The 24,684-nt window shown below is 50.0% G+C and overlaps 1 protein-coding gene across 2 annotated transcripts; it reads left to right on the plus strand.

Annotated features, from left to right (window-relative positions):
- The first annotated feature begins 1,009 nt into the window (after positions 1–1,009).
- On the plus strand, positions 1,010–24,175 carry FAM83D (family with sequence similarity 83 member D). 2 transcript variants are annotated; one of them, XM_085003884.1, is made up of 5 exons: positions 1,010–1,651; positions 11,242–11,325; positions 13,859–14,026; positions 19,577–19,701; positions 22,185–24,175. In XM_085003884.1, exons 1-5 carry the CDS (start codon positions 1,037–1,039, stop codon positions 23,164–23,166), a joined length of 1,974 nt encoding a protein of 657 aa, XP_084860010.1. In that variant the 5' UTR covers positions 1,010–1,036; the 3' UTR covers positions 23,167–24,175. The 2 variants fall into 2 exon arrangements, with proteins under 2 accessions (XP_084860010.1, XP_020933485.2); XM_021077826.2 differs by lacking the exon at positions 11,242–11,325 and having other exon boundaries at positions 1,010–1,513.
- The last annotated feature ends 509 nt before the right edge of the window (positions 24,176–24,684 follow it).

Genomic DNA, 24,684 nt, shown 5'->3' on the forward strand with positions numbered 1-24,684 from the left:
CACGTGGAACTATCTTCTCTGACTGCTATTATTTTTTCAGTGAAATAGGAAGCAATCTCTAAGAGTGAGAAAGAAAGAGGAAAATGTAGAGCGAAGTAGGGAAACGTGGGCTAGTAGGCAACTTTAAACGCCCACTTGAGAACATGAATTTAAGGCACGATCGGTCAGCATGGTTGCATCTCTTTTCCCCAGCACTGTATGGCTGCCTGGATGCAGGTGAAAAGTAGGTGGAGAGTGGAGTTTAACGAGGGTTGGGGTTTTGCCAGTCAAAAGACAATGAGGTGAGAGAAGAGAAAGCCATCTGAAGGCATAATCAAAGGCATAATCGATGAACGAATGAATGATTTAAATGTTGGGGATAAAGGCGACCTCTGAGAGCCCGGGAGAAGCGCGGTCAGTGGGTCAGTGTGCCCTGGTGAAAAGTAGTTGGAGAGTGGGGTTTAACCAGGTTCCAGCCTCCTGTCGCAGTGCATACTTCAGATCACCAGGAGCCTTGTAGGGCCTCACTGTGGGGCAGGCGGCAGGGGGCGCTCGAGAATGGCGGGGGGCCGGGCTGTCCAGCTTCACTTCGGACTCCCTGACTGCCTCACAGCCCACGGCAGTACTGCCACTCAGGCCCGGCACTCGCTCTCTAGTTGACCGTGATGAACTCGGCCCTCCGCAGGACCAGAGCAGAAACGCTACCTCGGAGCAGACACGTAGTCCCCAAGATTAAATTTCACTAAGCAACCCAGGAGGAAAAACCTGCACTCGAGACGCGGACCCGTGCCTTTGCAAAGGCGCCGGACGAGGCGGGGCTGCGGGGCGGAGCCGGGCTGCGGGGCGGGGCCTGGCGCAGGGCACCCAATAGCACATCAGGGGCGGGACCGCAGCGGCGTGCGCTGCGTAAGGACTCCGCCGTTACAAGAAGGCAGCCAATGGGAGAGCCGGGGCGGGGCGGGGCGACCAATGGCGCGGGCCGGTTAGATTCAAAGATGCCTATAAAGGAGGCTACACGCCCGCACTAGCCAGAGCTGGATATATTCCGAGCGCTGCCATGGCTTTGCGGGCCGACTGTCTGGACGAGTTACCGGCCGCCTGCCTGTCGCCGAGCGGGCCGCCCAACCTAGCCGAGCTGTACAGCGAGGAGCAGCGCCTGGCGCTCGAGGAGCTGGTGGCAGGCGGCCCCGACGCCTTCACCGCCTTCCTGCGACGCGAGCGCCTCAGCCGCTTCCTGAATCCAGACGAGGTGCGCACCATCCTGCGCTCGGCCGAGCGGCCCGGCGAGGAGGGCGCGGCGGCGGGGGCCGAGGACTCCTTTGGCTCATCGCACGACTGCTCGTCCGGCACCTACTTCCCCGAGCAGTCGGACCTGGAACCGCCGCTGCTGGAGCTCGGCTGGCCCGCCTTCTATCAGGGTGCCTACCGTGGGGCCACGCGCGTCGAGGCGCACTTCCAGCCCCGCGGCGTGGGCGCCGGTGGCCCCTATGGCTGCAAGGACGCGCTGCGCCAGCAGCTCCGCTTGGCGAGAGAGGTGAGCGGCCTGGCCCAGCCCTTCGGGTCGCCTCGGACCCCGGTCGGACAGAACACCCTCCCCAACAGTGGGAAACTGAAGTCTGCTGGGAGCGCGGGCCCGGTGGTCCCGGGGTTCCCGACTTGCCCCACTCTGTATGTATCCCCTCGGATCCCCGATCTCGTGGCAGGGAAGAGTGGAGGGGAGTCTCGGTCCCTAAGACTGCAAATTGTGCCCAAGTTCCAACTCCTAACAGTCACATTCACTGGGCGGAGAGCAGAAATCATTCCAGTTCCAACTCTCAGTTTAAAACCAAACCAGATTGTCCTGGCAGTCAGCCAACAGTAGATCCGGCTTTCAGGAGCTTCTTAGGAGAAGCATTACCTAAGAAGTACATAACCTGGGGGAAAATTACTGAGATTGTCCCCAGAGATAACTGTGGGTCATTAGAAATCTATTATCGCTGTTCATTTCCATGTGTCTTGTGTTGTAGAAAGCAGATACATGCAGGAGTGGCCAAGTGAGAGCCCTGACCCTTTCCCTTCTGCTAGCCTGAGAAGTTGCTCCTTCAGCAAACGGGTGGGACAAGGAGTTTGCTTTTCCATAGGCTGGGAAAAAAACAAGCAAAAAAAAAAAAAAAAAAAAAAACCAAACCCTGGATACCCCTACATTAAGTCATCTCTTCCTAGTAGGTTTTGGTGTAACCAGTATTGTGGTCTAGAGGGAGGTTTTTGGTTCCCTGCCAGCCAGGATGAGCCTGCAGCAGGGCACTGTGTACAGAGGGGTGGGGGAGGAAGAGTGTGGCACACAAGGTGGGAGGGGCAGGTAGGATGTAGCAGCAGCCATCTTCCTTCAGAGTCACGTTCAACTGCCACCTTGCTCGCTGATTGGCAATGCCCAGCTTCTTGGCTGTCTCCATGTGCCAGAGACCCCGCAGGTAAAGCCCCAGGCCACCCTAAGGTAAGGCCTGGTTGGGCTCATACCTGAGTGTGTCTGACTGTGGTTACATAGCATCAAGTAGGTTGAAGATGCCAAACTAAGGACAAGCCCTAACTTACCAGTATTCCCGATACCAGGTGGTGAGGTTGCAGTGGGGATACAGTAGGCTAGTGCTTTGCCTTTGTAGGAATAGGTGTGTGCTCCAGCTTGGCAGTTATCAACCCTGCAGTGCTTTGGGTGTGCCAAGGGTCCTTCTGATTGATGCAACAGACACTTGCTGGTTCAGTGGGAAGATTAAAACCATGGGAAAGGCTACCTTGGGGATGGGTGTGCATTCCCAATGGTCACCTCCAGGGGGAGAACTTGGGCACTTGGAACTTGAGAGTCAAGTAATCAATGAGTCTCCCTGAGAGAAAGGAATCCCTCTAGCCTCTTGCCCACATCCAGCTTTTCGTGGTCGGTGGTTGTATAAGGGCACTGGAGCTGAGACCAGATGGAAGTCTGTCCATCAGCTCACGTGCTGGCCTTTGGAGGGGCTCAAGGCTGGTGCTCAGACTTCTTTGTTTGGTAATGCATTTGTTCTTGCTGGTTATAACCTCCTGCCTTGCTCTGTGCCCTCATCCAGCTACAGGCTTATATCTTCAATCAGGAACCTGGGTGATTTTAACTGAGAAAGGTGGTATGTTACCTTTAAATCTGATGAATATTTGCAGGGCCTCTGCCACATGCCAGATGGCTTGCTGTGTGTCAGACACTGTGCCCCAGGGACTGGGGCCAGAGGTGAAGGACATGATCCTTGACTGCACTTGAGAGGTGACAGCCTGCTGGTGGGAAGCAGCGAGGAGGTTGCAATAGGCTGAAGAAAAAAAAAGCCTTAGGAGTGGCAGTGACCTTGGACCTGGATCCAAGAGGATGAGTGGGGCGTGCCAGGCCAGAGGACAGGGACTGGCCCAGAAGTGTGAAAGCACCTGGCGCTTTCGGAGGCAGCCAGCTTCCTCAGCTGGAGCAGAGAGGATGTGGGGATGAAGGATCGGAGGAGAGGCTGAAGGGGGAGACTGGGGCCAGACTGTCAAGGGCTTTGGGCTCTACTGGAAGGAGCTATGGGGAGCCATGGAAGGTTTAGAAAAAGGCGAGGAGCATGACCAGATTGGTGTTCTGGAGCAGTAATCCTGGTAGGAGCACAAAGAGGAGGGTCGGGGCGGGGTCAGCCTGGGGTCTAGGACGGTTATAAGGCGGGTCCGTGGGGATGTGCCTATGAGAAGAGGGTCTGTGCAAAGGCAGGGCTGGGGGTTGGGCAGCGGGAGGGTTTCAGGCAGAATTGACGGGACCTGGTCATGCAATGGACTGGAGAGGTAGTGAGGGAGGGGGAGAGGGTAGCCAAGACCCAGGAGAAGACAGTCTAGGAAGAGTTGACAGTTTTTAGCTTGGGCGGGCAGCCATGCTACCAACTTAGAATACAGGAGGAGGACGAGGCGGAGATGAGGTGGGACGTTGAAGTTGAGACGTGCTAAACTTGAGCTCTCAGAGACCATCTCTTTTATTTAGAAGACAAACCCAATGAACTTAATAATGCTTTCTCTGCCAGGCACTGTTCCAAAGAAATCCCAAGGTAGGAGAGGTAGTGATTCTTATCTCCATTTGGCAAGTGATGTACATGAGGCATCAAGAGGTTGCCCGGAGGCCACGCAGCCAGGGAATGATGAAGCCAGGAACTGAACGGAGGCCCAGCATCTCTTAACCACTGTCAGCCCCCAGGCTTTGCCTTGTGCCCTGTGACGATAAGGAGGACGGAGGCTTATGGAGGAGGCAGGAATTAGAGAGCTAATCTGGTGGCTGGTCCAGTGCTGCTGCTCCGGGTAGAGGTGTGTGTTGTGTACACAGGACTGGCTGTGTCACTCGGACCACATCCTTCGAAGTCCAGTACGTATGACAGTGAGGACTGTGAAGGTGCAGGTCTCAGGCTGTTTCTGGATGAGATGAGAAGCCGTTCTGCGCCTGTGTTCAGATGGTGAAAGCCCTCGATGGAGTGATTGAGCGCTTTTAGTGGGTTGTTTCTGTGCTAACCCCTTTACCTGGACTCTCTCACTTAACCCTCCCAAGCCTAAGAGGTGGCTCCAGTTAGGAAGGGGCCAGGCGCAGAGAGGTTAAGTAGCTCGCCCAGGATACAGTTCGAGTGGGACAGATCCGGGCAGGAGCCCAAGTCAGCCTGGCTCCCTGTCTGTGCTCAAGACCACTCACGCTCCACAGGGCCTCCCACCACAGAAGTTCCTGGGGCAGGGACTGAATCTGAGCCACAGCTGTGACCTACGCCATGGCTGCAGCCGTGCCAGATCCTTAACCCACTGCACCAGGCCAGGGATCGAACCTGCGCCTCCGCAGTGACCCAAACCACTGCCCTCGGGTTCTTAACCCACTGTGCCAAAGTGGGAACTCCGATTTGGACTTTTTAATTTCCATGTGGCCTGTGGAAGAAACAGGAAAAATGACCACGAGAGGATCAGATCTGCCCTTCACAGATAGGAGACTAAAGCGGTCAGGGTACAGGCACGAGAAGCCAGGCTCACTTGGTAAACGGCGGTGTCCACTCCTGGCTTTGTGGCCTCAGCGGGTGGTTCTGGGGTAGGTTTCATCCTCGCCCAGGAGGCATGCGCCTGTTTGAGCCATTTAGGCTTGTAGGGCGTCTGGCACGAAATAGTGCTCAGTGGGGACTGCGGAGACCTCTCGGTTGCACCCTTGATCACGGAGCAGGTGAGTCCGCCTGCCTTTCCACTCAGCAAGGACTTGCCCCAGGGTAGCTGTGACCAGGGCTGTGAACCTGCCAGTCCCAACGCTGGCGCAGTTTCTGTGCACCTTTCAGAGCGTGGGTCTGCTGTGTTGAGAGAGGTACAGCATCTAAAAACATGATTTGTGTACAGTGTGGCTTCTGAATACAGGCTGACCTGCTGCTCAGGTGAACTTCATCAAAGCTGGAGGAATACCGTTCTGAGCTTCTTTCCTCCCTCCCTTTGGCCTTTTTGAGAACTGAGATGTTTGCTTTTAGGAGAATTTTGTTTTTGGGGGTTTTTATGACTGCACCTGGGGCATATAGAAGTTTCAGGCTAGGGGTTGAACTGGAGCTGCAACTGCAGGCCTATGTCACAGCCACGTGGGAACTCCAAATACGAGTAGTTCTTTTTTCTTTTTTTCTTTTTTTTCTTTTTTGGCTGCCCTGCATCACATGGAGTTCCTGGGCCAGGGATCAGATTTGAGCTGTAGTTGCGACCTATGCCACAGTGGTAACGCCAAATCCTTAACCCACCGAGCCAGGCTGGGGATCAAACCTGTGTCCCAGTGCTCCGGCGATGTCACTGATCCCACTGAGCCACAGTGAGAACTAGGGGAATGTTGAACTGCACAGGCGTCTCGCCTTACACAGGTCCTCCGGAATCGTTCCCTGTACTACTGTACTTGCTCATGAGTCATTCACGTCTTTGTTTCTGTTACCATGTGAATCCCCCATGCCGTCAGGTGGGAGTGGGGACCTTGCCTGGAAGTGCTGTGGGCCCTCATCTGGCAATGTGCCATTGCCATGGCTCCTGGAATGTTCCTGGCTGCTGGATGGGAACTCACAGGCAAAGCTCTCTCTGCTGGGAGGTCCCCCAAGCCTCCAGCCATCCTTCTTTCCAGCTGCCCCTTCCCTTTGTGCTTTTGTTCCAAGGAGGCACTTTGGCCGTTGCCTTGGGCCTCCTTTTGATAACCTGAGCAGTCGTAAAATCTGTCATTGTGTTGACAAGTGTCCTGCCCGGAGGAGTAGCAGCTGAGGAATCTGTCGGAGGCCCCACCGTGCAGGTGGATGCATCCCAAATAAGGCTCTCAGATCTTGCTTAACGCTCCTCTGAGTTACAGTAGCACCTGTGTGGTGTCTCAGTTCCTGCTCCTGATGCTATTTCAGCCCAGGGCGGGCTTTCTCAACCTCACTACTCTTGACATTTTTGACTCAATCAGTCTTTGTCCTGAGGGGCTGTCCTGTGCACTGTAGAACGCAGATCCCTGGGCGCCACCCAGCTGATGCCAATAGCACTGACCCCCGCTGCGAAATGTCACCAAATTCAAAAATGTCTCCGCCAGAGAGAGGGGTCAGGGGAAGGAGTTATTGCTTTAATGGTTAGAGTTTCTGTTGGGGATGATAAAAAAGGTTTTGGAAGCAGATAATGGTGATGGCTGATGATACTGTGAATGTGATTAATGCCGCTGAATTGTACGCTTAGAAGTTATTAAGATGGCAAATTTATGTTATACGTTATGTATTTTACCATAGTTTTAAAAAATGTCCCCAGACATTGTCACATGCCCTGTGTGAGAGCATAGTTGCCCTTGGTTGAGAACCACTGGCCTAGGAAATTTCACGAATATATGATGTTACTGGAGTTCTCTTGTGCTCAGTGGGTTAAGGATCTGGCATTGCCACCACTGCGGCTCAGGTCGCTGCTGTGGCACAGGTTTGATCCCTGACCTGGGAACTTCCACGTGCTGTATGCACAGCCAAAGAAAGCACCTTACCTACCAGACTAAGTGTGGCTGCTTTTTGTCCCTTCCTTTTAATTCCATGCATCAGATTAAGGATTTCAGAATCTTTTGTCTTTTCATTTCTTTCTTTTTAATTGTGGTAAAATATATGTAATAAAATTTATCCTTTTTTTTTTTTTTTTTTTATGGCTACACCCGAGGCATCTGGAAGTTTCCAGGCTGGGGATCCTACCACGGCTCCATAGTGACCTGAGCCACTGCAGTTGTTTATTTGTTTTTTTGTTTTTGTCTTTTTGCCTTTTCTAGGGCCACTTCCCGCGGCATATGGAGGTTCCCAGGCTAGAGCTGTAGCCGCCGGCCTATGCCAGAGCCACAGCAAGGTGAGATCTGAGCCGCATCTGCAGCCTACACCACAGCTCACAGCAACGCCGGATCTTTAACCCACTGAGCAAGGTCAGGGACCGAACCCGCAACCTCATGGTTCCTAGTCAGATTCATTACCCACTGCGCCATGACAGGAACTCCTGCAGTTGTATTCTTAACCCACTGCACCACAGTGGGAACTCCCCAAATTGACCACCTTTTAAAAGCGTATGATCAGTGGCATTAAGCACATTCATCATTTCCACTGGCAACCACCCCCACCACCCGGGTCCAGAACTTTCTCATCTTCCCAAGAGGAACGTCTGTTCCCTTGAACAATGACTCCCATTCCCTCCTCCTCCCAGCCCCTGGCAACCACCGTTCTATTTTCTCGCTGCCATTTCACTTCTTTAATCTTTTCACCCGCCATCCATCAGGCAGTAGGGAAGCTGCAAGATTATTGTCTGGTTCCTTTATGGATCTAGGATAAGTTCTCCCAGGAAAAAAAAGTAGTAGGCATACTGGCTTTTTAAAAGTCCTAATGCAAATAATAGAACCTCTGGAGGGGAATTTGGCAATATTCAGTAAAATTTTAGTTGTGTTTTCCCGTTGACCTAGCAATTCCACATCTGTGTATGCGTCCCAAAGATACACTGGCCAAAAATATGAATAGGCCTATGCAGTTAGCTATTTATGGCAGCACTGATTATAACAGCAAAAGGCTGGAAAAGCTCAAACGTCCTTCTCTGGCTGGTTGGTGAATAAACGGAACTTTCTGCACAGTGGAGAGCCTGGCAGCTCTGAAAGGGATGAGGACCATTTGTTTTCTGTGATGCAGAGGCTAGAACTGCACTGACCAATGTGGCAGCCATTAGCCTCCTGCGGCTATTTAAATTTATGTGCCTTGAGGGAGTTCCGATTGTGGCTCGGCAGTTAGCAAACCCAACTAGCACCCATGAGGTCGCAGGTTCGATCCCTGGCCTCGCCCAGTGGGTTAAGGATCTGGCGTTGCTGCGACTGTGGTGTAGCCGGCAGCTACAGCTGCTATGGGACCCCTAACCTGGGAACCTCCATACGCCATGGGAGCGGCCCTAAAAAGACCAAAAAAAAAATAAAATAAAATAAAAATAAATTTATGTGACTTCAAATTTAATAAAATAATTCAGTTCCTCTATTGCACTAGTCATCTTTCACGTATTTAGTTGCTGCTTGTGGCCAGTGGCTGCTGTGTGGGACAGTACAGATATGGGCCATTTCCATCCTCTCAGAAGGTTCTGTTGGTCAGCACTCGCCTAGAACAACAGGCAGCATGTGCTACCTTTTGTCTGCAGGGGATATGAACATAGATACATATATGTAATTATAGGAGCTCGTATATGCACACACATATACATACTTATTTAGTAATATAAATGAGTGTGAATATACGTATGTTCTTGTTATGGCTGTTAAATATGGGAGAATAAACCAAAACCTAGGTGAAGTTATTATCTCAGTGGGGAGGGCAGAAGGGAAGGGGCAGAGATGGGAACCTAGGTGTTTCTTTTTTCTTTTTTCTTTGTTTTTTTTTTAAGCAAGAAGGCCTCCAGAAGAGGCAGGAGCCCCTGGGGAAGTGGAGGAAGTGGAGCTGGGTGTCCTGTGGTCATTGTGAGGAGTTCAGGGGACAGGCTCTTGTTGCCCCGCCCCCCCCAGGCTGACGCATCTGCAAGTGCGCAGACCTCGGGTGGAATTCCAAGCATCTTGCGCACACATCCTTGCTTTGTGACGGTGGGTGGGACGGTAGAGAAACTGAGGTGCAGTGAGAAGGGGTGAGTGATGGGAGCCTGGGGCAGAGGAAGCGCTGGAATAGACAGCAGGAGCGACCCACCCTGAGTGGCCCCTCTAGGCAGCTCATGTGCCTGGTCAGAGCCCCACCCGCCCGTCCAGTTTATGTGAGTCAGACAGCAGAGCTCGAAGGGGCCCCTTTTGAGGATGCTAAGGTCAGGTAGCATGACTGGTCCAGAGACGGTGGCAGAATTAGGACCGAGAATATGATTCGCTGCCCTGTGAGGGTTTTCCTCTTGACTGAAGCCACTGCAAACACTACGAGGTGGGTAGGCTTATTGGCATGTTGTAGAAGCCAGCAGAATGGAAGTAACTTGCCAGAGGGTGTGGCGCTCGGAAGTGAAGGAGCCAGTGTCCACGTCCAGGTCTAACGCTGCAGCCTTTTCGCAGGGCATCTGTGCCTCCCAGGGTTTCCTGGTTCAGTCCAGTTGGAGTTGGTCCGCAAGACCGCCTGCAGAAGGAAGCCCCTGCTGTCCTGGGGCACAGCTCATTCCCCAGCATTCATTCCGCGAGTTGTGTTCTTGGCGATCATCCTTGGTGGTGGGCTCGATCTTATATACTTTATAGACTACTTTACTGAGCCTTTCAGGGTCTATTCCAAGCTCTCAGTCATCTGAAGGCTGAACAGTGGATTTGTTTAGGATGATGTTCAAGCTAACGCTTTTTAATAGGTAGCTCTAGGATTGCCCAGACCAAGCTGAAATTCTCCCTCCTGCATTTTCTTAAGTGTGTCACCTTGAACAAATCAGCGAACCTCTGCATGCCTTTTCTCATAAGTAAATCAGAGGTGACAGTTAATAGGGTTTTCAGATCTCTAGGTATCTCTTTAGAGCTTTTGGCAAATGGAAGAGATTCCAGTTCTCTGCGAAAAGTAACATAAACGGGTCTGGGCAGAATACCCTGGAGACTGCTACCTGTAACCACGTGGTCCTGTGGTATAAACCATGGGGGGAATAGTTGGAGTGACAGGGAAGTAAAGCTTGAGGTTTTGTCATCTGTGATGATGACGTGGGCCTTGGCACAGGCGTGGCTGCTCTAGATGTGGCTGGAGAAGAGCGGGAATGATGTGGGGACTGGGTGGCAGACCAGCCATCCAGGCTCTGACAGCTTGGTGTTTCCACTTTACAAGTCATGTTAGGACCAACATGTGTTGAATTGCAGATGGGCTTTGACCCTGGAAGAGACTCAAAAGCCACCACCTGCAGAGCTTTCCAGCCCTTAGAGAGTGGGCAGGCTCTTTGTAGCATAGGCTGGGACAAGGCAGCGCCCACTGTGACTGTGTGGGCACTTGATGGGCATGGGATCAAGCCATATGAGCCACGTCTGCACCCCACACCACAGCTCACGGCAACGCCGGATCCTTAACCCACTGAGCGAGACCAGGGACTGAACTCACATCCTCATGGATGCTAGTCGGGTTCATTACCGCTGAGCCACAACAGGAATTCCTGTCGAATTCTTTATAGCCACCTTTCTGCCTAGAACAGGGTTCAGCCCACAGTAGACTCTGAAGAGGGGCTGGCTGCGTAACCGAACGCGTATTTCATGTTGGAGCTCAGCCCTTTCCATGCTTTGTCTCATTTAATCCTCACAGCAGCTCTTTGACACAGGCGCTAGATGTTACTATCCATATCTTCCAGAGGGGGCACCTGAGGCTCAGAGAGCTTAAGCAACTTGCCCAAGGTCACACAGCTAGTAAGCTGCAGAGCTGGGATCTGTGCCCAGGCCTTTCTGCCTTTTAACCACTAAGTTACACGACCTGAATTACTAGTTAGACCCATCTCCAAATAGGATGTATAGTAATGCATCAGAGGATATCAATTTCTGAAGCTGCCACCCATTTAGAAAGAGCACTTCTTATTTTCTAAATCACTCCTTCCAGCGGGTGTTAGCCGTATCCTTTGCCAAGAATAGCTTCACAGCTGGGGCTTCAGCACCACGGGGGCGGGGAGGGGAGAGGCAGCCAGAGAGATAAATTGTTCTTCGCAAGTTCCTTCACAGCAGTGACTCTCTGGGAGCTGGCATTTCAAGGTCCCTCCTCCTGGTAGATGAGACTCTGGAGTGTTAGCGGAAGAAGCAAAACGGGCTCTCTGTCTATACGTTTCTTTGACACCCAGATACTTAAAGGGAATTGTCCTGAGCCCTCTGGAGCTACACAGTTGAATCAATCCCCTTCAAGGGCCTCTGCTTCCACAGAGGAGGTGAGATCTGTATATAAATCACCTTAACGTTCAGAAAAGGAGTTAATGGGATTCAAAGAGACTCATGTTGGGTTGTTGGGCTTTGTGGGGGTTTTTTTTGTTGTTGTTGTTGTTTTTTTGTTTGTTTGGTTTTTTTTTTGGCCTTTCTATGGTTGAACCTGTGGCATATGGAAGTTCCCAGGCTAGGGGTCGAATCAGAGCTACAGCTGCCAGCCTACACCACAGCCACAACAACATGGTCCAAACCGCGTCTGCGACCTACCACAGCTTGCGGCAACTCTGGATCCTTAACCCACTAATCGAGGCCAGGGATCGAACCCAGCCATAGCCTCATGGATACTAGTCAGATTCTTAGCCCGCTGAGCCACAACAGGAACTCCAAGACTCATGTCATTACTATGAGGTTAGGAGGAGGGAGGAACCTTGCAGCTCCAGCCTGCAAAAGAGCTCTAAACCTTAGCATCAGGGAGCAGTTTCCTAAGGTGACACCCCCGGCTCTGACCCCACACAGGGGCTTGTCCTACACAGCCCGGCCAGGGTTAGCTGACAGCCATGCTTTCAGACCTGCGGAGGATGTGATGAGAGGGTTTGCTGCTGGAGCTGCCTCTCTTATCAGGAAACCCGGGAGCTGGCACACGTCTCCCTGTGCTGAATTGTCGGGACGGCTGGAACTCTGGACTGGTCCAATCAGTGAACACATACTGGAGGGGTCTCGTGCACTCACTGCAAACCTAGTTTGCAGACTTTCAGAGCAGCTGTAACTTGCCCAAGCCCCCATGGCTGAAGCAGCCCTTAGCTGTGGTCTGTGCTGAACGGGGAAAATTGACCAGGAGACACACACAGAGCCAGGTGGCTGGAGAGAAGAAAGGACTGATCCACGCCCGGGGCATATTTCCATGTTCCTGTTGTCGACTTGCGCTGCAGGCAGATCCCCGAGGCCTTCAGAGACCATCTTTTACAGGGAGAGGCTGGTGCTCTGGAAGCCATTTGATTAGATCCTGATTGCTGGAGGGGTCGACATCACGAAAGTGGGCTGTCCAGCAACGGAGGCAGGAGTTGGGAGCATCAGCTTGCCCAGTTTGATCAGTTTCAAGCCCTCAGTTGGTGGCGGAGAGGCGGCCCTTTCTAGATCATAACAGAAAGTCGTATTATCCAAAATCCGACACCTAGAAAGGGGGCTCGGAAAGGCTAAGGTTTTACATATCTGTTTTATGGACAGCATGCTGCATGTCTATGAGGGTAGCGGGTTAGCCACAGGACCTAGGTAGCCTGCTGGTCTGAGCCAAGCATGAGATGAGAGGGCTTTCATAAAGGAAGAGCGTTGAATGGAACAGGTTTGTATATGTCCAGGTAGTGGGTGAATCCATGGTTTTAGATTTTTTTTTTTTTTGGTCTTTTTTCTTTTTAGGGCCGTTCCTGGGGCATATGGAGGTTCCCAGGCTAGGGGTCTTATAGGAGCTATAGCTGCCGGCCTACACCACAGCCACAGCAACGCCACATCCGAGCTGTGTCTGCCACCTATACCACAGCTCATGGTGACACCAGATCCTTAACCCGCTGAGAGGGGCTAGGGGTTGAACCTGCAACCTCACGGTTCCTAGTCGGATTTGTTTCCACTGCGCCATGATGGCAACGCCGAGAAATTTTTTTTTTATAATGATTTTTATTTTTTCCATTATAGCTGGTTTACAAGGTTCTATCAATTTTCTACTGTACAGCAAGGTGACTCAGTCACACATACATGTATACATTCTTTTGCTCACAGTATCCTGCTCCATCATAAGTGACTAGATATAGTTCCCAGTGTTATACAGCAGGATCTCATTGCTTATCCTTTCTAAAGGCAATAGTTTGCATTTATTAACCCCAAATTCCCAGTCCATCCCACTCCCTCCCCCTCCCCCTTGGCAACCACGAGTCTGTTCTCTAAATCCATGATTTTCTTTTCTGTGAAAAGTTTCATTTGTGCCATGTATTTGGTTCCAGATATAAGTAATAGCTGGTTTTGAGAAATCTGCAGTGTAGGGCAGAGTGACTGGAGGCCAGTTGGGAGGGTTAGCTGAGTCAAGTCAATATTTGTAGGATGGGCGTTCTCACTGTGGTTCAGCAGGTGAAGGACCCAACGTTGTCTCTGTTGTAAAGATGCAGTTTTGATCCCTGGCCTTGCTCAGTGGGTTAAGGATCTGGCGTTGCTGCAAGCTGTGATAGAACTCGGATCTGGTGTTGCTGTGGCTGTCGTGTAGGTCGGCAGCTACAGCTCTGATTCAGACCCTGGCCCAGGAACTTCCATATGCCGTGGATGTGGCCCTAAGAAGGAAAAGATGTGTAGGATAGTGGCCTGAGTGTTGTTGGAAATGGACAGGAGTCCATGGTGAGGGGAAAACGGATCCTGCACAAGGACAAGGAAGGCAGGCTAATGGAGGATGAGGATCCATTCCCAGCTCTGAGACGGGGTCCAGAGTCCGCACAGCAAGCTGTGAGGTGGTGTCCTCGTGGGCTGACAGCTGGCTCTTCCCTCTGCCTCCTGCCCTAGGTGATTGCAGTGGTGATGGATGTTTTCACCGACATCGACATCTTCCGAGACCTGCAGGAGATCTCTCGGAAACAGGGAGTTGCTGTCTACATCCTTCTGGACCAGGCTCTGCTCTCTCAGTTTTTGGATATGTGCATGGATCTGAAGGTTCATCCTGAGCAGGAAAAGGTTCGTGTTACACTGTCTCTGGCTTCACCACAATCAACCAATAATGACTGAGCATCCCTGACCTGCACGGCCGTTGGCGGTGGCTCCCCATTGCAAGGGAGGGACCTGGGGCCGTGAGCAAAGTCGTTGGTCTGAAGTCTCACAGCAAGGAGGGGACCGAGTCAGGTTCAGACCTTAGCCTCTCCCTCACGCCTCGCTGCCTCTTAATGGGGAGCTTGTCTGTTGATGGCAAGAGGCTGCCTTGGAAGCTGCTGCTTTTGACCACAGCACTCCTGGTCGATTCCAATTTTAATCGTAACGACCACCGTTTATGGAGTCCTGCTTTGTCCTTGGCACGGTCCTTGGCTCTTGACAATGTCATGCAACTTGATCCTCAGAGCAGCCCGGTCAGATCAGTGCCATTATCCCCGTGTTTCAGATCGGGAGGTGGTGACACTGAGAACTGAGTGTCAGCCACGAGAAAGCAGTGGGATGGGGTTTCTCCATCTGTCAACCTGCCTCCAGCCCAGTGTTCTTAATCACTGTCACAGGCTGCCTCTCATTTCTCATTATTATAAAATTAGACTTTTGATGTCCTTTGCTCTGAACATGAAAGTAATTTGAGCTTAAGAATTTAAGCGTGAGGTTATATAACTTCGCTAGCTTGTTCTCTTCAGTCGAAAGAGGCAAGAAAAATATCATTTGTTACCCCCTTCACTTTTTTTTTCTTTTGGCTGTGGCAGGTAGCCGCTTGATGTGGGATTTCGATGCCCAGACCAGAGATTGAACCCAGGCTGCAGCAGTGCAAGCCCCAAGTCCTCACCCTTAGACCACCAGGGAACTCCCCACCATTGCCTCTTTAAAAATGAGTTCAGCAACTTAAAGAGCTTTGGAACTTAATTCACCAACTTGTTCCATCACCTTAGTTGATCAACTTTGTCACCTATGTGAGCACCTCCTCTGAGCCACTCCCTGTCCCAGGTACCAGAAATAAAGCTGTGAGCTAAGTGAGCAAAGACGTTGGGCTTTGGTACCATCGATTACTGCACAGGGGACGTGGACTTACCGCCTTGTTATTATCAAGCAATTTGCTTTACGAAATTTGGGCTGTCGAGCTTTTCCCACAGAGCTCTTGGTGGTTGCTGTCCTTAATGAGGAAGCTGAGGATGGGGTTTAGGGAGGTAGCTACTAACTTGTCAACAGTGCTACAAAGCAAATTCACAGCGGAGGTGGGATTGGAACTCAGAGCCCAAATGAAACTGCCAGCCACGTGACCCAACAGTCAGTCAAAAAAGTGAGATCGAGGAGTTCCCGCATGGCTCAGTGGTTAACAAATCCGAATAGGAACCATAAGGTTGTGGGTTTGGTCCCTGGCCTCGCTCAGTGGGTTAAGGATCCGGCGTGGCCGTGAGCTGTGGTGTAGGTCACAGATGCAGCTCGGATCCCACGTTGCTGTGGCTCTGGTGTAGGCTGGCAGCTACAGCTCCGATTGGACCCCTAGCCTGGGAACCTCCATATGCCGCAGGTGTGGCCCTAGAAAAGACCAAAAAGAAAAAAAGGTGAGATCAAGTGGACGCAAGGAAAACACAGGTTGGGCTTGGAAAAGTGCATCGTCATCTAGCCACATGATCAGTCCCTGCCTGCTCTGCTATAGGGCCTGGTGAGGAAATTGAAGGTGTCAATGTTTAATTGCAAGGTGCTCTTGCTGTAATTGAGGCTGAGTGTTAGCAGCAGGAAATCACAGAGGAGTCTGGCCACCAGTGATTGGCTCTGATTCATCCACTCAGCAGAAATCTGGGAGGATTTGCTGACTCAGTTGCTGACTGTCGGTTGCTGCCTTCATGGGTGTCCGGATAGTCTGGGAAGGGTCAAGAGGAGGGCTGCACCTTGGGCCTCGCCCACGTTCTTAACTTCTTCCTCGAGAAGCACCATCTTCCCCAGGCTTCTCTCAGGAAGGCCCGTCTGTGCTGGTGGGTCTGCACCCTCCCCTAGGGGGAGACTTCTTTGCTCTGGTGCTGTGCCTGCTCCAGAATGTTGGGTGTCCTCAGGAGCTTGGTCACACATTTGTGTGCAGGCGCTCAAAAGTGCTTTGGCCACAATCACAGAGGCTGCACAGCATTAGATAAGCACCCAGGGGAAAGATGCACTAAACCACACTGACAACTGCCCATAATGATGTTCTTTATGCTTATTCTTATGCTCTTTTTTTCTTTTCTTTTCTTTTTTTTTTTTTTTTTTTTGTCTATTTAGGGCTACACCTATGGCATATGGAAGTTCCTAGGCTAGGGGTGGAGTCAGAGCTGCAGCTGCCTACACCACAGCCACAGAAATGCCAGATCTGAGCCGCATCTGTGATCTATGCTGCTGCTCATGGCAATGCTGGATCCTTAACCCACTGAGCCAGCCCAGGGATCAAACCCGCATCCTCATGGATACTAGGGTTTGTTACCATTAAGCCACAATGGGAACTCCTGCTCTTTTTTTCTAAATTGACATGTAGTCGATTTATAATGCACTAATTTCTGCTGTACAGTAACGTGTTTCACTTATACATAGATATACTTTTTAAAAATATTCTTTTCCATTATGGTTTATCATAGTTCCTTGTGTGTAGAACCTTGTTGTTTTTTATGCTTGTTATTTTTATGTTGATCCTTTGAGGTTCTGCTCAGGAATCACCCAGGAAGCCTTTCTCTCCCAGCTCCATGTGCACTGCTATGGAAGTTTCTGGATTGTTTAAAAAATTAATTTTCATTTTGAAATAATTTGGTTTATAAAGGAGTTACAAAAAAATAATATAAGGCATCCCTGAATATCCTTTGCCCAAATTCTCTAAATGTAACATCCTACAAACTTCAGTACAAATTTCAAAATCAGAAAACTTGATGTAATACTATAGACCTAATTTTTTTTTTTTTTTTGCTTTTTTTAGGGCCACACCCATGGCATATGAAGGTTCCCAGGCTAGGGGTCGAATCAGACCTACAGCTTCGAGCCTAGGCCACAGCCACAGCAATTCAGGATCCGAGCCATATCTGCGATCTACACCATACACAGCCCACAGCAACACCAGATCCTTAACACACTGAGCAAGGCCAGGGATCGAACCCTCAACCTCATGGTTCCTAGTTGGCTTCGTTTCCACTACGCCACAGCGGGAACTACCAGACCTAATAAATTTCACTAATCATTCCACAAATAGCCTTTTTGCCTTGTCCAGGATCCAATCAGAAATCATATATTATATTTAGTTGTCATTTCTCCTTAGATTCCTCTCCTCTGGAACTCTTGCTCTCTCTGTCTTTGTCTTTTAGGGTCTTGTTGCTTTTGAAGACTGTTAGCCAGCATTCTGTAGAATTTGGTTTGTCTGATATTTCCTCATGGTTAAATTCACATTAGGCATTTTGGTAAGAATTCTGCAGAAAAGATGTTATGTTATGCTACAGTTTTTTTGTTTTGTCTTTTGCTTTTATTTTGAAATAGTGATAGATTCATAGAAGTGGCAAAGATAGCGCCAGAGGTTTCCTTCACCCGTTTCCTTCATCCATGTATCCTTCACCCGGTTTCTCCCAATAGTTACACCTTATATAACTTACACCACAATAGCAAAACTAGGAAATTGACATGGAACTTTTTTTTTTTTTTTGGCTGCTCCGTGCATATGGAGTTCCCGGGCCAGGAATCAGATCTAAGCCTCAGTTGCAGCCCAAGGCACAGCTGTAGCAACGCTGGATCCCTAACCCACTGTCCCGAGCCGGGGATCAAACCTGCATCCCCGTGCTCCCAAGACACCACCAATCCCATTGCACCATAGCCGGAACTCCTGATATGGGACCTTTTGAATTGGGCTTTTTTCACTCGCATTACGCCCTTGAGATTCAGGCCCTTGAGAACTGTCCAAATTGTTGTGTATATCAGTAGTTCCTTTTTCTTGCTGAATAGAGTCGTATGGTATGGTTGAGCGCTTGTTGTTTAACCATCCAGCCACTGAAGGACATTAGGGTATTTTCCAGTTCTTTACTATTATGAATAAAGTTGCTGTGAATATATTTGTACACATGTTTTTGTGTAGATACAGATTTTTGCTTCTTCAGATGGTGTTATGTCTTGCTACAGTTTTGAAATTACCTTCCTCTCTCCTAGTCCTTGAAGATAAGGAGCAGGCCTTAGATCTCTGTTGTCTTAATGCCCTGGTAGGGGCATTTCTTTGTGGAATGAATGAGAGAATTGAACAAAAATCTTAAACATTTCATTGAAGAGTGCTAAAGATACACAAGTACTGATCTGCTCCAAAGAATGCAGATTGGCTTAGTATTTTGCATACCATTGTGTATACATTTATGTGCATCATTTTGCAAGGATAATGATGCAGACACCTGCAATAGATGGCCCCGGTGCATTACCAGGGCACCTTTTTGGTAAATATGTCTTTGTGGGAGAAGGGACATTGCTCATTACGCCACGTGTGTCGAGTGTTTCCGCCTCAAGTTCCTGTGAGAGATGGCCGTTCTCTGTGCCTGTTCTCCGTGCCCATGGCGGTGGGGGTGTAACTGTGGACGGACTGCCATTCATGAGCAAAGCTCTCAAGCCAAAGAGGAGGAGAAAAATCACCTTAGTTTCCTTATGCCTTTGTCAAAACGGTATCTATTTGGATGCTTTTTATCTGCCACATTTTGTTTCAAAGTCATTTCTTGGGTTCTGTTGCTCCGTGCCTCCAAAAAAGTATGTCTTGGAGTTCCCATTGTGGCTCCGTGGTTGACAAACCCTGCTCGTTTCCCTGAGGATGTGGGTTCAGTCCCCAGCCTTGCTCAGTGGGTTAAGGATCCAGCGTTGGCTGTGAGCTGTGGTGTAGCTCACAGACGAGGCTCAGATCCCGCTTGCTATGGCTGTAGGATAGGCTGGCGGCTGCAACTCCGATTCACCCCCTAGTCTGGGAACTTCCATATGGCACGACTGTGGCCCTAAAAAGCAAAGAAAAAAAAAAGTGAGTCTTCTTTTAGAGCACATGTCCACATGAACGGAGTGTCTCAAAAATAAATATAAGGAGGAGGTCCCTGGTGGCCTAGTGGTTAAGGATTCAGCATTGTCACTGGCTCAAGTTTGATCCATGGCCCAGGAACTTTCACCTGCCACGGGCACCGCCAAAAAAATAATAACAATAAGGAGAAGTTCCCGTCGTGGCTCAGCGGAAGTGAGTCTATGAGGATGCAGGTTCGATCCCTGCCCTTGTTCAGTGGGTTAAGGATCTGGCATTGCCATGAGCTGTGGTGTAGGTTGCAGATGTGGCTTGGATCCCGAGTTGCTGTGGCTGTGGTGTAGGCCGATAAATGAATAAATAGATAGATGAATAAATAAATAAAAGGGCACTTGAGAAGATGGACTAAATGTGAGGTAGCATTACTTGAGTCCTGAGAATCATCTGGCTCCCATACTGTGGGTGTTGTTGCCAAATGGTGACCATGAGCTGCTCACCTGCCAGTGAGCACCTCACCTTTGGAAATGGCAAACTAAGCCCTCTATCATTTGCTCCCTGGTTGCTCATTTCTTTTTCTCCTCCTCCCCTGCCAACAGCTGATGACAGTTCGGACGATTACAGGAAATATTTACTACGCAAGATCAGGAACTAAAATTATTGGGAAGGTTCATGAAAAGTTCACACTGATTGATGGCATCCGTGTGGCCACAGGCTCCTACAGGTAAGTCTCCGACTGGTCCATGTGTATTAATCTAAACTTTTTAGATGAAACATGCTATAGGAAGGTAAAAGCTGCTTTTCCTTCTCAATGTGAACCCCCCCACCTTTTTTTTTTTTTTTTAGAGCCACACCTGCATGCACCATAAGGAGGTTCCCAGGCTAGGTGTCGAATCAGAGCTGCAGCTGCCAGCCTACGCCACAGCCATGGCACATGGAATCCGAGCCCTGACTGCGACCCACACCACAGCTCACGGCAACTCCAGATCCTTAACCCACTGAGCAAGGCCAGGGATCAAACCCTCATCCTCATGGATACCAGTCAGGTTCTTAACCTGCTGAGCCACGACGGGAACTCCTCCGTGTGAGCCTTTATTCCACCATGTGTGTATCCGTGTGTGTGAGTAGGTCAATCAAAGCCTCCTCCTCTGGGAAGTAGTCAGGGCAGGGTCACCTCTCTTGCCCCCTGGTCTCCAAAACTAAAGTGCCCAGGTTAAAACTAGCCTAAAGCCCCGACGGTTTATAATCTGCTGTTGGATAGGTGTCTTGTTTACATGATCTCACTGAGAATTTTCAGAAGGATCTTTAGGAGTTCCCTTTGTGGCTCAGTGGGTTAAGGACCCAACATACTCTCCACGAGGATGTGAGTTCAATCTCTGGTATCCGTCGCTCAGTGGGTTAAAGATCCGGCATTGCCGCAAGCTGCAGTGTAGGTCGCAGGTGGAGCTCAGATCCTGTGTTGTAATGGCTGTGGCCTAGGTCCCAGATGCAGCTCTGATTCGGCTCCTAGCCCGGGAACTTTCATATGCCCGCAGGTGGGGCCATAAAAAGAGAATACACACAGGCACCCCACACACAAAATAATCTTTCTTCTCAGACTCTGAAGGCAGTTGTCAAGGTGCATTTGCATCAGCCCAGGTTCTTGGTTGCAAAAGACAGAATTACTACTGTGTTTTATGATATCTTATGTAAAATACCCTCCGCTTCATACAAATTTCTGTTATCAGTGAGGTGACTGCAAATGTAGGATGCTAACTCAAACTACTTTATGCAAAAATGGAACTTATTGGCTCACATAACTTGAAAGTGTAGAAAGGTACAGTTGGTTTTCAGCTCCCCTTGACCTCGAGGCCATGCATTTATTAGAACACTGTCTTCTGGCTCTGCTTCTCTCAAATTGATCTTTATTCTCAGTCAGGCTCTCCATTTGCAGGCAGAGATCCAGCTTAGTCACATGGCCTTTAGTAACTATCTCCCAAAGAGACTTTCTTTCTCTCTGCACTGGTATCAGTCCTTGAAAAATTACTTGGCTCTCATTGGCATTCCCATTGTGGTTCAGTGGTGACAAACCCGACTAGTATCCATGAGGACCCAGGTTTGATCCCTGGCCTTGCTCAGTGGGTAAAGGATTTGGCGTTGCTGTGAGCTGTGGTGTAGGTGGCAGACACGGCTCGGATCCCATGTTGCTGTGGCTCTGGTGTAGGCCAGCTACAGCTCTGATTAGACCCCTAGCCTGGGAACCTCCATATGCCGTGGGTGTGGCCCTCAAAAAAAAAGTAAAATTCCTTGGCTCTCATTGGCTCTCCTTGGCCTGCCCTGAGTGGATCCCTGCATCCTAGGGGATAGGATTCTCTGGCCAGCCTGGGTCACCTGCCCACCACCACTGTGATTGGAGAGGGGGCAGAAAGGAAAGCTTTCTGTGCAGGGGTGGTGGGGTTAGAATGACAGTCCTGTCCCCCTTTGTGAAAATGGCAGCATAGTGGAAGAGAGCAAGGAGCTCTGCCTTTGTGGTTCTTAGGGACAGCGGCCTAGTCTAGGCCCTGTCACTGCTTCCAACTGTGATGTCACTAGGCAGCTTCCTCACTTCTCACATAGGGCACTGGCCTAAATGCTTTAGGAGTCCTTTCCAGTTTTTAACAACTGGAATTGTGAATTTTAGCCTGGTAAACAGTGGCCTTTTTTAAAAAACGTTCTTAATTTTTGGCCAGACCCATGGCATTAAGTTCCCAGGTCAGGGATCAGACCTACGCTACAGCAGTGACAATGCCAGATCCTTAACCCACTGAGCCACCGGGGAACTCCAACAGGGGCCTTTTCGTTTTGCTTTTTAGGGCTGCACCTGCAGCATGTGGAGGTTCCCAGGCTAGGGGTCTAATCAGAGCTGCAGCTGCCGGCCTACGCCAGAGCCACAGCAACGCCAGATCCCTAACCCACTGAGTGAGGCCAGGGATTGAACTCGCAACCTTATGCTTCCTTGTCGGATTCATTTCCGCTGTGCCACAACGGGAACTCCAGCCTTTTTATTTTATGTTAACACGTACCTATGTTATATTCTGTGTCTGGACTAGTTGAATACACACTAAATGATAGGTGTGCTGTCACCAGAGTTGCGACTGGGTTGTCCAGGCTTTGTATTCAGGTTGACAAGAAGTAAACAAAGATTCCTCATCCTTACCAGCTTCTGTTTGTTTGTTTTTATTCCTTAAGTTTCACCTGGACAGATGGCAAATTAAACAGCAGCAACTTGGTCATTCTGTCTGGCCAAGTGGTCGAACACTTTGACCTGGAGTTCCGGATCCTGTACGCACAGTCAGAGCCCATCAGCGCCAAACTCCTGTCCAACTTCCAGATCAGTGGCAAGTTTGACCACCTCATTGACCAGAAACCACCGTCCAAGGAGCTCACGCTGGGCAACCTGCTGCGGCTGCGGCTGGCCAGGCTCTCGAGCACCCCCAGGAAGGCCGAGCCGGGGTGCAAGGAGGACCGGGCAGAGGCCAGGCGCGGGGACGCCGAGTCCTCCACCATCAGTGAGGACGACTACTTCAGCAGCCACAGGGACAGGCCAGACAGCAGGAGGGCGACCGATGCCGCCACGCAGACGGAGCCAGGCGAGGGGACGCCAGCAGTGAGCACGAGTGACACGGGCACCCAAGCCAGCGCAGCCACAGCTTGTGCTGGCACCCAGACCACGGTTGGCACCAGGGTGGCGAGCTCCCAAACTGCGGTCCGGTCCACGTCGGCCACGACCCAGACCGACACGGAGGAGGGTGGCCTCTTCTCGCAGGGAGTCCCGTCCAAAGAAGGGTCGCCGGTGTCGAAGATGTCTGTGTCGGGGTCCTCCAGCTCGCGGTCTTCCTCCTCCTCTCTGTCGTCCCAAGGCTCCGTGGGCAGCTCCGGCAGCCCCCCGGCTTCCCTCAGAGCCACGGACCTCGTCACGCCGGGACACCCCAAGTACTGGAGCACCCCCCACTTGGATCTGTGCTTCAGAGACTCGTTCAGAAACTTAAACAAAGAGCGGCAGTTCCACTTGGCTGGGATCAGGTCCCGACTCAACCACATGCTGGCCATGCTTTCAAGGAGAACCTTCCTCACGGAAAACTACCTCAGTTTTAATTCTGGGACTTTCATCCGAGCCTCCGCTAACCTGGTGGCCGTGAGAGATATCACACTTTATCCCTCCCATCAGTGACGGCCCTGTGCCTTCGGAGCTGCCGCCGTCACCCAGGCTCGCCCTGGACACTGTCAGAGCAAGGATGCTTAGCGGCATCTCTCCTGTCCTAATTGCCTTTCTTTTACCCTGATTTTCTTTGAATGCTCTTAGTTTATGTGCTTTATCTTTATTTTGTTCTTAGCATGCATAAGCCAGGTACTGGTTTTGTGGGTGAAACACTATGGATACAGGTTTTTTTGTTTGTTTGCTTGCTTTTTTTCTTTTTTTTGCCATGCCTGCAGCAAGTGGAAGTTCCTGGGCCAGGGACTGAACCCATGCCACAGCAGCCACCCAAAAGATGGCAGTGACAATGCTGGATCATTAACCACTAGGCCACCAGGGCACACCCATCCCGATTTTCTTTGAATTCTATGAACTGCACGTTATTTTATGTGCTTTATTTTTATTTTATCATGTGTAAGCCAGGTATTGGTTTTATGGTTTAAACACTAATGGGTACCGTTTCTTTGCACAATTTGAATCTTGATATCTCTTCAAGAGAATGTTTTAGGGTTCTCAGGTAATTCAGGTAAGAGATAAAATATGCATTGCATTTTTCTAGATTTTTGTGCACTCCTGCATTAGAGGTTTGAATCATTAATTTTCATGATCAAAATCCTGTTTAGAAAAAAACCGAAAACTCTATTTCTTTATTATTATTTTTATTTTTAGGGCTGCACTTGTGGCACATGGAAGTTCCCAGGGTAGGGGTCAAATTGGAGCTATAGCTGCCAGCCTACACCACAGCCATAGCAAGGCCAGCTCCCAGCTGCATCTGTGAGCTACTCCATGGCTCACAGCAATGCCAGATCCTTAACCCCCTGAGCAAGGCCAGGATTGAACCTGCATCCTCATGGATACCAGTCAGGTTCGTGACCACTGAGCCACAATGGGAACTCCAAAACTCTGTTTCTTAATTATCTGTCTCTTCTTTAGAATATCTGTGTTCTTAGCATTTAGTTCTTAAATAAAGAACTCTTGTTTGGTGGTTGCTGTGTCCTTTATTTTTCTCTCTCTCTGCCACTTTTCTGGGTTTTTGTTGTTGTTGTTGTTTGTTTGTTTTGCTTTTTTTTAGGGCTGCACCTGAGGCATATGGAAGTTCCCAGGCTAAGGGTCGAACTGGAGCTACAACTGCCTGCCTACACCACAGCCACAGCAATGTAGGATCCAAACCATGTCTGTGACCTACACCACAGCTCAGCAACACCAGATCCTTAACCCACCTGAGTGAGGCCTGGGATCGAACCCGAGTTCCCATGGATACTAATTGGATTCATGTCCACTGAGCCACAACGGGAACTCCTGGCACTTTTCTGTTTAACTCTAAGAGTGTCACAAGTAAATGCACCTAATACCTATTTATGCAGTTTTTTTTTTTTTTTTTTAAACAGTGTTGGGATGGAGGAGTAGAGAATCCAAATTATAAAAGATAAATATCCACTTAGAAGGTAACATAAAAAAAAGTGACACGGAGCAAGTGTCAGAGTCCTACTTTCC

This window comes from Sus scrofa, chromosome 17 (assembly GCF_054392235.1).
Source record: "Sus scrofa isolate SSC_HxYL_T2T_F1_AM1 chromosome 17, Sscrofa_HxYL_maternal_Yorkshire_Landrace_v2.0, whole genome shotgun sequence".
Classification (NCBI taxonomy): domain Eukaryota; kingdom Metazoa; phylum Chordata; class Mammalia; order Artiodactyla; family Suidae; genus Sus; species Sus scrofa.